The sequence below is a fragment of the Schistocerca cancellata genome, chromosome 5 (genome assembly GCF_023864275.1).
Source record: "Schistocerca cancellata isolate TAMUIC-IGC-003103 chromosome 5, iqSchCanc2.1, whole genome shotgun sequence".
Classification (NCBI taxonomy): domain Eukaryota; kingdom Metazoa; phylum Arthropoda; class Insecta; order Orthoptera; family Acrididae; genus Schistocerca; species Schistocerca cancellata.
Window position 1 is genome coordinate 389,055,533 of NC_064630.1, and position 12,234 is coordinate 389,067,766.

At 42.1% G+C, this 12,234-nt stretch overlaps 1 protein-coding gene across 1 annotated transcript in view; it reads left to right on the top strand.

Moving 5' to 3' along the window:
• The window catches only part of LOC126187776 (constitutive coactivator of peroxisome proliferator-activated receptor gamma-like), a 62,439-nt gene that overhangs the window by 32,323 nt on the left and 17,882 nt on the right, over positions 1-12,234 (top strand). Inside the window, exon 3 of the mRNA XM_049929044.1 lies at positions 8,673-9,990. Within this exon, the coding sequence (XP_049785001.1) occupies positions 8,728-9,990 (1,263 nt within the window). The 5' untranslated portion in view covers positions 8,673-8,727. The remainder of the gene's footprint in view (positions 1-8,672; positions 9,991-12,234) is intronic.

Below are 12,234 nucleotides of genomic sequence, written 5' to 3' on the forward strand. Positions count from 1 at the left end.
GAAAAAGACTTAAACTCAAAAACATAATTACAAATTCTTGTGTTTTGTCTCAAACTGTGTATTTCTTTTAAAGGAAACATTTTAAAGCAAACAGAAATTTACTCTGAAATACACAGCTCAGAAGCACCTTAGTTTTTGTTGAAGCAATCTCAGAGGAAAACTTTATCCTCACGAGAGAAGACGACGTACTCTTTAGGGGGAGAAAGGAGGCCAGGAAAATAAAAAAAAAGTGAAATATAAAAGAAATAATTGTGAGGTCGTATAAAATAAATAAAATAAAATCAAATAAAATATTAATTATTTTAACGTTAATTATTCTGTATGATGGTGATTGTAATTGTAATTGATATTTGCTTATCTGGATAATTATTCGGTATCAGACGCTTGACAATGGCTTTTTCGTAAAGGCAATCTTACTCGTAGTTGACCGTGAAATAAAATTGAAATAATCGGACTTCGTAGTTAAATCGTTTCCAAAGACTGCTGCGGTAGGTGCGGACTCATAATCTAAATCTCAATATTACAATAATTTGCCAGCCATGCCAAAACGTCGTACAGAGGTGATTGTCTACTAAACATAAAAAAGTTACACTGTTAGTTAAATCAGATATATTCAATGAATAAGCCAACAGTTCATAATCCTACCTACTTTTATAAATATAAATTCTTTACAGAATCGAGTGCCTAGTGTGGTTGCAACTCGCAGTAATTTTCTATAACATGAAATATGGCGGTGTGCCAGACAATAAAATAAAATACGTGCTTCTCGCACCACTTCAACCAGAGCTCTCCTTTCTTAATCAAACATATGAGTAACGTAATTGTGCTTTTGTTTTATCAGCGACACAGCGCTGCAGTTGTGTGCCATAGGCTTTATTTATTTGTCACTGATTATTTATTTAATTAATATTTCGCGTTTCCGAGGAAACTCACGCTCGGCATGCAGATGTGCCTTTATAGTCGGTAGAGCGTCACTTTGTCATACCAAGGGTGGTGCACTAGAACCCAGGACCCTTGTTGGATTCGAGCCCCGGTCATGCGAGTTCCTTTACTGTAGTATATGTGAAACTGTCCTATGGAACATCATGTTCCTGACATGTAAAAGTGCTATTTGGAAGTCGTTGTAATGTTTTTTGGCAATCCGCTTTTGCTTCGTTTATTTGAACGTAATAAACCTATCGAGTACATTCGTAGTTTCACGGAATAAACATATACAAACAATCTGAACAGAATCATAAAGTAACAACTGTAACACAGATGCAGAAATATTAATAGTAATACTAAAAACAGTAATAATAACAGTTATAATATTATAATTAATAGTATTAGTGAAATTAAACGTAAACAATCGGAGCAGAAAAATAAAGACGCAACTGTAACATACGTGCAGAAGTATTAATAGTATTATTATTATTATTATTATTATTATTATTATTATTATTATTATTGTTTCTTTCCTTTCTCAATTTATAGCTTTTGTCTTGTTTCTTGCTGTCAATTCTGTTTTCAGTATTTTTGTTAGTCTTTGTCTATAATTTTCTTTTAGTTCTTCTTTAATATTTGTATTGTATATTCCTATTTTTTGTCTGTATCCCAGATATTTATAGGCATCTTTTTTTTCCATCGCTTCTATGCAGTTGCTGTGGTTATCCAATATGTAATCTTCTTGTTTAGTGTATTTTCCCTTGACTATGCTATTTTTCTTACATTTGTCTGTTCCAAAAGCCATATTTATATCATTGCTGAATACTTCTGTTATCTTTAGTAATTGTTTGAGTTGTTGATTTGTTGCTGCCAGTAGTTTTAGATCATCCATGTATAGCAAATGTGTGATTTAGTGTTGGTATGTTCCAGTAATATTGTATCCATAATTTGCATTATTTAGCATGTTGGATAGTGGGTTCAGAGCAAGGCAGAACCAGAAAGGACTTAATGAATCTCCTTGGTATATTCCACGCTTAATCTGTATTCGCTGTGATGTGATATTATTTGAATTTGTTTGGATATTAAGTGTGGTTTTCCAATTTTTCATTACTATGTTTAGGAACTGTATCAATTTACGATCTACTATGTATATTTCCAATATTTGTAGTAACCATTAGTGGGGTACACTACCAAAAGCTTTTTGGTAATCAATGTATGTGTAGTGTAGCGACCTTTGTTTAGTTTTAGCTTGATATGTCACCTCTGCATCTATTATCAGTTGTTCTTTACATCCTCGTGCTGCTTTGCAACAGCCTTTTTGTTCTTCATTTATAATTTTGTTTGGAAAAGTTAAGGCTTTCCAACTGTGAGTAGAATTAATTGCTCAGGTGACTTCATGTTGCAAAATTATCACTTCAGGCATTTGTGTTATAATCTTCTTCTAAGTCGTTTGGCCAATGCTTGTAATTTCTGCTTCTTTTCATCTAATTGCTCTATCGCTTCTTGTTGTGAGATGTTACCTAACCTTTTTCGTTTTTTGTCTGATATTTCATTCCTTATAAATTGTGTTAACTGTCCGATGTCTTTTCCCAGTTTTTCTATTCTGATCTGTAGCCTGTGTTACCATGCTGGTTTTGTGGGTTTCTTCTGTGTGTTGGTTGGTTCTGATCTCTGCCTAGTGTGTACAATTTAGTGTAGTGAGTGCTCCTATATAAACCAGTAGATGTAACTCTTCCATAGTTTTATTTTCATTTATTTTGTTGTGTATGATTGTGTTGATAGTTGTTATTATTGTTTCTACTTGTGGGTTATTTGGTGATCTATGCAAGAATGGTGTAATGTCTGTATTTGTGTCTTTGTATTCTATATGTGTCAGCTGAAAGTTTTCTTCTGTATCTAACATGTGTGTCACTTCGTGTTCTATTTGTGCTTGTTCTGATGGCTGTCTTAAGATTTCGTTTTCCTCTGATTGTCTAATTGATGCGTGTTGTTCTTTGTTTATTTGCTCTGGGATGTTTGAGCTCATTACTGTATTTTCTTCTTCTTCTGATTGCACATTATTTTGTTCTAGTATTTGTTGTACTTGTTGTTTGATGTTTTCTAATTCTGACTGGGGTATCCTGTTATTTTTGATTATTACACGGATCTGATCGGCTAGTCGTTGTTCTGTTAAAAATTTTAATTCTGGGTATCTGGTAATAAATATTGTATATACTTGTGATCTGTATCCAGTTGTGTTGGTTCCTAAGTTTGTTGCTTGGTAATAACAGAACAGCCGGCCGCTGTGGCCGAGCGGTTCTAGGCGCTACAGTGTGGAACCGCGAGACCACTACGGTCGCAGGTTCGAATCCTGCTTCGGGCATGGATGTGTGTGATGTCCTTAGGTTAGTTAGGTTTAAGTAGTTCGAAGTTCTAGGGGACTGATGACCTCAGAAGTTGAGTCCCATAGTGCTCAGAGCCATTTGAACCATTTTTGAATAACAGAGAAACAATAGATTCCTACAGCACGTAATTAGTTATGAACAGCAACATAGCTCGCGAGGCATTCACTTCTAAACGCACACTACGTCTTCACTGCACAAACCTCGGAAATCTCACAAGTTCACAAGTCCGCACTCTGAAGCATTTCTGTCTCTCGCGACCACGCGCAAACGGCTCCACACTCCAAGTCTCTTTCGCGACCGTGCGTCTGTCGCCCGTACAGTCGCGGCACTTCCCGTGTCCAGTGCCGTCCTGTCCAGAACTCCCGCACTTCCCAGACTACCCCTGTGTCCTCTCCGGAAACTCGGTTCCATCCAGTCTCCCCATTCACGATCGTTGTGGTTGGCTCGCGCCATGTCTTCATGCCAACGTCACACAAACCTAATGAAACATAAGAAATACTGGATTTACATTTAAATACTTGAAATTAAATAAATATTCCTACGGCTGGGCCACAAACACGCTCGAACACAAATTATTAGATACATAAACTATTAAATAAACATATATCAAAAGAAAAGAAGCAAAAGGTAGGCCAGGACCCTAATGTCTCTGTGCTTTCTAAAACACCGTAAATAATTGACCAGTTTCTTCATGAATGGCATATATCGTATATTAACAAAGACATAGATGAGTCAATATATTTATAAGCATGCTGCTACAGTTTTATCGTGTAACTGTGGAGTACTTATGGTCTGACGTGACCGATAGTAATCGGCCACTTTGACTTCCAATATCTCGTGAACTATTCAAATTACATGCCTGTAAGTCATACCAATCCAGTTTTACACTAATAGCTTTCTAAAGACACGGCGATCGACAAAATCGGATGAAGCGTTTATATTTTGGAAATTCGTTTCTGGGTGTTACTTGTATAATTTACCGTCAGATACTAAACTTTAAACTAATAAATGTATTGTCAATATGATTAGACCATCAGAATCATCGTGCAAATATTGGTGATGTACATGTTTCTTTTTGAGGTATCATGATTCATCTGGCTACTATTAAATTCTATACGAACTGTGAAATGTCTGCCATTAAGGTTCCACAAAGTCCGCCATCTTTAGGTTCGTTTGAGCAGTTACCAGACAGCAGGAGACAACAGGCTGTACTGCGCATGCGCAGCTACGATGACGTAGGCAGCCCGTGTTTGGTGCTTGCTCTGCTGATACGCTTTTCGTCGCAATTCTGGTGGAATTTCGTGCGTGGTGGGGCATCACGTGACCATGTGCAGCCCTGCGGCATGTTGTTGAGAGGACATGCAGACTTGTACTTAGAGCAATTGTTTTATCATATCCCACCCAGATAAAGGATGCAAATAAGGAAGCAGTTCTTGGCAAAATATCATTTCCAAATTAGATTCCACAGCTCGAAATACCACAACATTTTGCTATGGAGTGAATTTGACAATTTTTTTTTTTTAATTCGTACAGTGAAATGTTGTTACGTAGCATTTCCAACAGGTTTAGATCTACACAGCACTGCAAAAAGCTAGTAGGATGGAATACAAATTTCTTGAAAAAAAAAGAAAGAATCAGTTTCTTGTGTAGCTTACACCGAAATAAAGGACAGTAAATTTCATGACTATTTCAAAATGTGCAAAAAATTAACATTTTTGTCTGTGAGGAAAAGAAACTGTACAACTGACAGTTTATATTCTACTCTAGGATTAAATTTGAAGCCATGTGCGGAGTTAAAACGATAAAACACGATATGCTGCCAGTCTGCAGTTTAGCATACAATGGCATTCTATAAATTTAAGATGTAAACATAAATTAAGAAATAACTTCAGGTCTAGAGGAAGTACTAGACAATTGCCTTGTGATCGAAAAACACTTTCACAGAAGGCAGATTTGTAAAATTCTGCTACAGCTGTCATATTTGGAACAAAATATCTAGTTCAAAACTACTTACCAAATTTGCCTACTTAGTCAGCTTCAAGTAAATGTACACGTGTGTTCGTACGTATGTAGCATTAAGAGATTTTATAGTGTCATAAAAGGAACAAGACATCAGAGACTACTCCAGCCAGCATCGGAATTTCATAAACCATACTAAAATGCTACATTCCGCTCTAATTGCACATTTCTATGTCCAGATGCACTATGAAGTACCTGATATTCAGCTTTTCATGTGGTTTTCGTGATACCAATTTTCTCGGAGGTCCAGTACTGTAATCTCATGTTTGGTTCTTTATTATGGTATAGTGTCATTCGTCCCAGAAAATGAAAATTTGCACTTGAAACTGAACGAAGTTGAAAGTAGCCAATAGTGTGAATGAAACACTTCGTTTCAAATAAACTAACTGCCTCAGCGGAAAAAATTAATAGAAGCAAATTTCTCTACAAAACAGAAATAGCTTCGTTAAGACATTAATGGTTGATTGCTAATAACGTAGGAATAATATAAAATCAGAAAATTGAAACTACTAACTTATTTTGGTCTTTCGTGGTTATGAGAATGTATGTTAATTCACTTGATGGCTCCCGGCCACAGAAATCTGTTTTGATTTCATTTGACGTGGGAGCTGTAAACGAAGAGACCAGCAATATTACGAAGACGCGAAGCATATACACGGGTCACTTGGGGAAGGATCCCCCCCCCCACTATAACTCAGCTTGGTCTGCGTATGCGCGAATCTGGCAGCTTGGGCGCGCCGGAAAATTTTTTACGGGTAGGATCTGGCTACTTGCTGCTACTGTACAGCAAACAGCCACGCTTCAAGTAGCCAGAAGCGCGAGGAAGGCACTGCTCATACGCGAATTCACCTCTGCGCATGCGCACGAGCCCGCTGGCAACTGCTCATACGAACCTTTTGGCACTCCCGGAATAGACATCTCCTTCATCGACACAAAGCACCCTCCTCGTCACAGCAGAATTCCCAGCCACGCGGATGGACCATGGGCCGGGGCTAACGTTTGGCACCACGTGTTTGCTAACGAGCATCCCGCGCTCGCCGACCGGCCCGTGTGGCCACTGCTTCCACAGAACTTGGAATATTTTCAGGGCACGACGACTCGCCCGTTACCTCACAGCATGTGTTGCCCTTAGCGTAAGTTAGATTAAGTCGGGACCGATGATCTTAGCAGTTTGGTCCCGTAGGAACTTACCACAAATTTCCAAAAGATCTTGTCACAAACAACCACTACTGAAGTGCGAATTCTAAATCAGAAGCCCTCTGTGTAATCTGTCCTTACACATAAAATGTAGGTGGCGTTGCCTCACCTGCTCCTACGTACTTTCTACAATTGCGCTGAAATGCGGCCGGCCGTGTGACCGAGCGGGTCTAGGCGCTTCAGTCTGGAACCACGTGACCGCTACGGTCGCAGGTTCGAATCCTGCCTCAGGCTTGGATGTGTGTGATGTCCTTACGTTAGTTAGGTTTAAGAAGTTCTAGGGGACTGATGACCTCAGATGTTAAGTACCATAGCGCTCCGAGTCATTTGAACCATTTCTTTCTTTTTTTTCTGAAATGCGAATCATTTTCACATTTAAGAATACAGTGGAATTTACGGCGATAGAATGATAGAATGATTAGTTGTGACGTAATTTCCATGACTAGCAGTCGACTGCCACTAACTTTTCATATAATATGGACAACGTGCTCCGGAGGAGTAACAGCGATTTGGTGATACAAATTAGGCTAAAACAAGTCTAGATAACAATAATATGAGGGTCATTCCGTAAGTCATGGCAACTGTGGTATATCGGTCGAACACGTGGCATCACCGTAATCACAGTAAACACAGCATTACCCTGCGGAATAGCTGCAGGTTAGCTGGAGGCTTTCCGACGTGGACGCGCAGCAACTATATCCTCGCCACCGAGTGAGCACCCCAGATCTGCCCGTGCTGGCCTGTCCGTGGCTGTTATTGAACCGCGTTCCACAGAGGACCGGCGTTGGCCTATGCAGAGACTGATGACACGGGCTGGTATATGGGGGCAACAGTGTTTCGTAGTTTACGGCAGGACTCGAAGGTGAGCAGGAAGTGTTCAAAATGGTACTACATCAGTTGACAGAGGTGCGAAAGTGGACGCGATACGAGACTAGCCGCATCAACCTGGAGCGATTTGAGTGCGAACGGAATGACACGCTCAGTCGCATTATTGCGACTGATGAAATCTGGACACTAGGGCATGAATCAGAACTGAAGTCCCATCATCAGAATGGCCTTATCGAGGTTCACCAGGACGACACAAGGAGCGACAGAATCCATCACCCATATAGGTCATGTTCTTTCTGGCGTATGATAGCCACGGTATTCCGGAGTCATCCTGTTAGGAATCCCAACAGCATCAATGCCGGATACTAACCCAACTTTCTGCTGTACGATCCGCCATGTTCACTTGGGCGAAAACGTCCGGCACTGATGGATAATGCAGTCGTTCTTCATAATAACGGTATAGCCCACACTACAGACTTTATCGAGAATTGTATACAGTGGTGGGGGGTGGAAAATCCTCCCCTACCCACCCTATTTACCAGACCGCAATCATGCGACTCCGACTTCATTCCACAATTGAAGAAAGCATTGCGTGGGTGGCGCTTTGCGGAAAAGGCGAATATCGTCACTTCATTTCAGCGACGAGTGATTCACATTGTTGACAACGCTAATGGTATTCAGCACGTTATGCATCGTTGGCAAAGCTATATGGATGAACGGGGGGACCATTTCTGAAGACAGTAGTTGATTTTGATTAACTTTTGTTCCATTCGTACTAATGCACAACAAAATTTACTCAGAGATCCAGTGTATGTGTTTCAATTCATCCTTTGTCGTGAGGTTCTTGGTTCAGATGGCTCTGAGCACTATGGGACCTAACTTCTAAGGTCACCAGTCCCCTAGAACTTAGAACTACTTAAACCCAACTAACCTAAGGACATCACACACACCCATGCCCGAGACAGGATTCGAACCTGCGACCGTAGCAGTCGGGCAGTTCCAGACTGTAGCGCCTAGAACCGCACGGCCACCCCAGCCGGCTCGTGAAGTTCTGTCACACAGTGGAATTCCCATGTGCCGCGTGAGCATCCAAGCAGCCACCAGAGGACGCTCATTTTTCTGAATATGACTTCTACATGACGTCGAAACCGGTCGTTAATAAAATGTTATTACCATATAGAATGTTGTTTTAACCCACCCAAATTTTCTATTTTGTTGACCATATCGTTTTGCATGTAAACTCTTAATTTTAGCCATTTAAGCAAGCATTATGGTTTGAAGCCTTTACGCATTCTCATTTCATAATCTGTTTGCCTACAGGTATTGGCGACTTAAAATTCGTAACAGTATACAGCGCTAGAACGAAAGAAGTGCGATGGGTATCTGGGGCCTTCAGTCGTTCATTGATGGAAAACAATGGTACGATGAAGTAAACATCAGAGACGTCGCAGATGAATGGAGGCGCACAAATACTGTGGAGCCAGTCATTGCCGTCGATGGCGCTGCTTGCGCCAGGCACATATACGGTACGGCAGATAAGTTTTGCGGCGGTCAGTACAAGCAATTCCGGGAGTCGTGCAGAACTTTTGTGCAGAGGTTTCGTGACAGTGGGATCCGGTTGGTTTTCTTCTTCGATGGCATACCAGTAGAAGAAAAGATGAATGCTTGGGCAAACCGAAGAAAGAATAGATTGTCGCAGATATCGCAACTCTTTGCCGATTTTCGTGCAGGACTTTCTATGAAAGAGAGGAAATTCTATTTGAGGCCAGAGGCCGTGGTGCCCACTGCAAGAATCATTTTTGGTACCGAACTGGACTGCAACGTGCGCGTCGCAACCGGCGATTGCGACAATGAGCTTGCCGAGTACGCCGCTAGGGAAGACCATTGTCTCGGCATTATATCCAGCGACACTGATCTGTTGGTGCACGAGGGAGTTCCGTGCCTCATCTTTTTCAAACATCTGAAGATGACCAGCAGCTTAAATGCGCGACGCTACAATCCTGCCGACATAGCCTCGAAACTGGGACTCCGGCGCGAACACCTGCCAGTCTTTGCGTCATTCGTCGGCAACGACATCATCAGTAGGTCGCAGCTGGCATCACTACACGACAAGCTTTTTTCACGCTACGGCAGGGGCTCCAGGGTCGAGAACGTCGCTGAGTTCGTCAGGGATGGACCGCCGGAGGATGTTACAGCTCTGTGTGCCTACGCCTTCGACGACCACCCGAATCACTTGGAGGACAAAGTGAGAGCGAGTATCGACAGCTACAGGCGCGGGAACGCGGTTGCAGAGGAGCCGACTGGCGATGGCCCGTGGGGTGAACTGCTGCGGTTGGCCGAGGAGAGACACGTGACGTGCAAAATGCCTGCTGCGGTGTACGCCGTAATGAAGCGCAGGCGTTTCCGCATCGGTGAGGTTCTAGAAGATCTAGCCAAGCAGCGCCCTACCGGATTGATGCTTCGGCCGATGAGGGCCAGACTGTACGCTGTTCTGCTTCGAGAGCGAGGCCCGGACTCCGCCGAAGTGAAAGAGCTGATGCCTATGGGCATCGGCAACATACGCGAAGAGTCGGTGGCAGCGGCTCGGCTACCCACAAGCGTCCCTCACCCCGGACTTCGTGCCTTGTGGCAACAGGAGGTAACGTACTCGAGGACTGTCACTCACCTGAGTAGTAATGGACTACTTAGTCAACTAGAGTTTGGAATTAAAAACGGCTGTGCTACTGTAGAAATTATTTAAACCTCCACTAAGCATAAAATACATTTTTTAAATTGTAAAGTAATACCAGTTCGGATCTTCAGTTACTTACCAGTAGGGCCCGCAGTTTAACGACATAAAAGCAGGGAGATATGTAAACATTTATAAGCTAAAGCGTATATAAATATGACCTTAAAAATAATGTATGTAAATAAAATATGACTTTATACGAACATAACAGTTTGTATGTGTGGCATCCACAGTCGAAATATTCCAACCGAGCGAGGTGGCGCAGTGGTTAGACACTGGACTCGCATTCGGGAGGACGACGGTTCAATCCCGCGTCCGGCCATCCTGATTTAGGTTTTCGGTGATTTCCCTAAATCACTCCAGGCAAATGCCGGGATGGTTCCTCTGAAAGGGCACGGCCGACTTCCTTCCCTAATCCGATGAGACCGATGACCACGCTGTCTGGTCTCCTTCCCCAAACCAACCAACCAACCAAAATATTCCATATTCAATAAGGACTTTACATAAGTTTACTTAAAAATATTCTTGGTTATTTATGTACACTGAGGTGACAAAGGTCGTGGGATACCTCCCAATACCATATCGGATCTCCTTTTGGCCGGTATAGTGCAACAACTCGACGTGCCCTGGACTCAAATGGTTCAAATGGCTCTGAGCACTATGCGACTTAACTTCTGAGGTCATCAGTCGCCTAGAACTTAGAACTAATTAAACCTAACTAACCTAAGGACATCACACACATACATGCCCGAGGCAGGATTCGAACCTGCGACCGTAGCGGTCGCTCGGTTCTAGACTGTAGCGCCTAGAGCCGCACGGCCACTCCGGCCGGCGCCTGGACCCAACAAGTCGTTGGAAGTCCCCTGCAGAAATACTGAGCCATGCTGTGTATACAGCCGTCCATAATGCGAAAGTTTGCCGGTGCAGGATTCTGTGCACGAAATGACTTATCGATTATGTTCCATAAATGTTTGGTGGGATTCACGTCGAGAGATCTGGTACGTCAAACGATTCGCGCCAATTTTTCTTCACAACAATACCTGGATTGGTGCATGAATTGTTGCAAAATTCACCCTAAATTTCAGGAAAAGATCCGAGCTCCACTTATCAAAGGCCTTTGACTGTGTCACCCATAATATTCTATTAGGGTAATTAAGTTTTTATGAAATACATAATTCTTAAAATGTCTGGTTTCGTTCCTATTTAAGAAACCAGTTACAGAAAGAGGCCGAGCGGTTCTAGACGCTTCAGTTCGGAACCGTGCGACTGCTACGATCGCAGGTTCTAATCCTGCTTCGGGCACGGATGTGTGTGATGTCCTTAGATCAGTTAGGTTTAAGTAGTTCTAAGTTCTAGGGGACTGATGACCTCAGGTGTTGAGTCCCATAGTGCTCAGAGCCATTTGAACCAGTGACAGAAACATAAACTAGGATGTTTGAGTAATACAAACAGGAAAGCCATATCGTCTTCATGAGGAAAAATCAGACTGGACGTTTAGCAGGGTTCGATGATGGGCCAATTCTACCATTTTATTTGAATCAGGAGGCAAAATTAGTCCATTTGCAAATGTTACAAGCATTATTGTCAACTAAAAGACAGTGTTACGTTGCCGAGGAGACACCACAAATTCTTGTCTGAGTAATACAGTTCAGACAACAATTTTTTTTTCATCCAGTACATGCCATCTACAGATCTCGTTACCTAAAAACTCGTCGCAGCAATAGTTGCGTCTCTTCAGCTCAATATATGTTACAGTGTGTTTCAGATATCCTATTACATTCTATAGGTTGTAGGTGGCACTTAGTAGATAAAGTTCCGATAAGGAAACCCATGTCTGTGATTGTACTGTTTCGCTATAAAATAAATATAAAGATCTCATCGCGCTCAGAGTCTCTCTTCACGGTACGGTACATAATAGTAGTGCTATGCTCCTCTACAGCTGAATATGCCTGCACATATGGACCGGATCAAACCATTTGAAGAATATCGACATAAGACTAAGTGAAACATGTCGAATCACAACAGGATGTATGAAACCCACGCCCCTACCCAAAGCTTTGCAAAGCTGCTGGTCTTGCGGGTGCGGCTCCCGAAGTACATATCGCGAATTTACAGAGAGGCTCAGAGAACCATCAATGATCGATATCCCCTCTT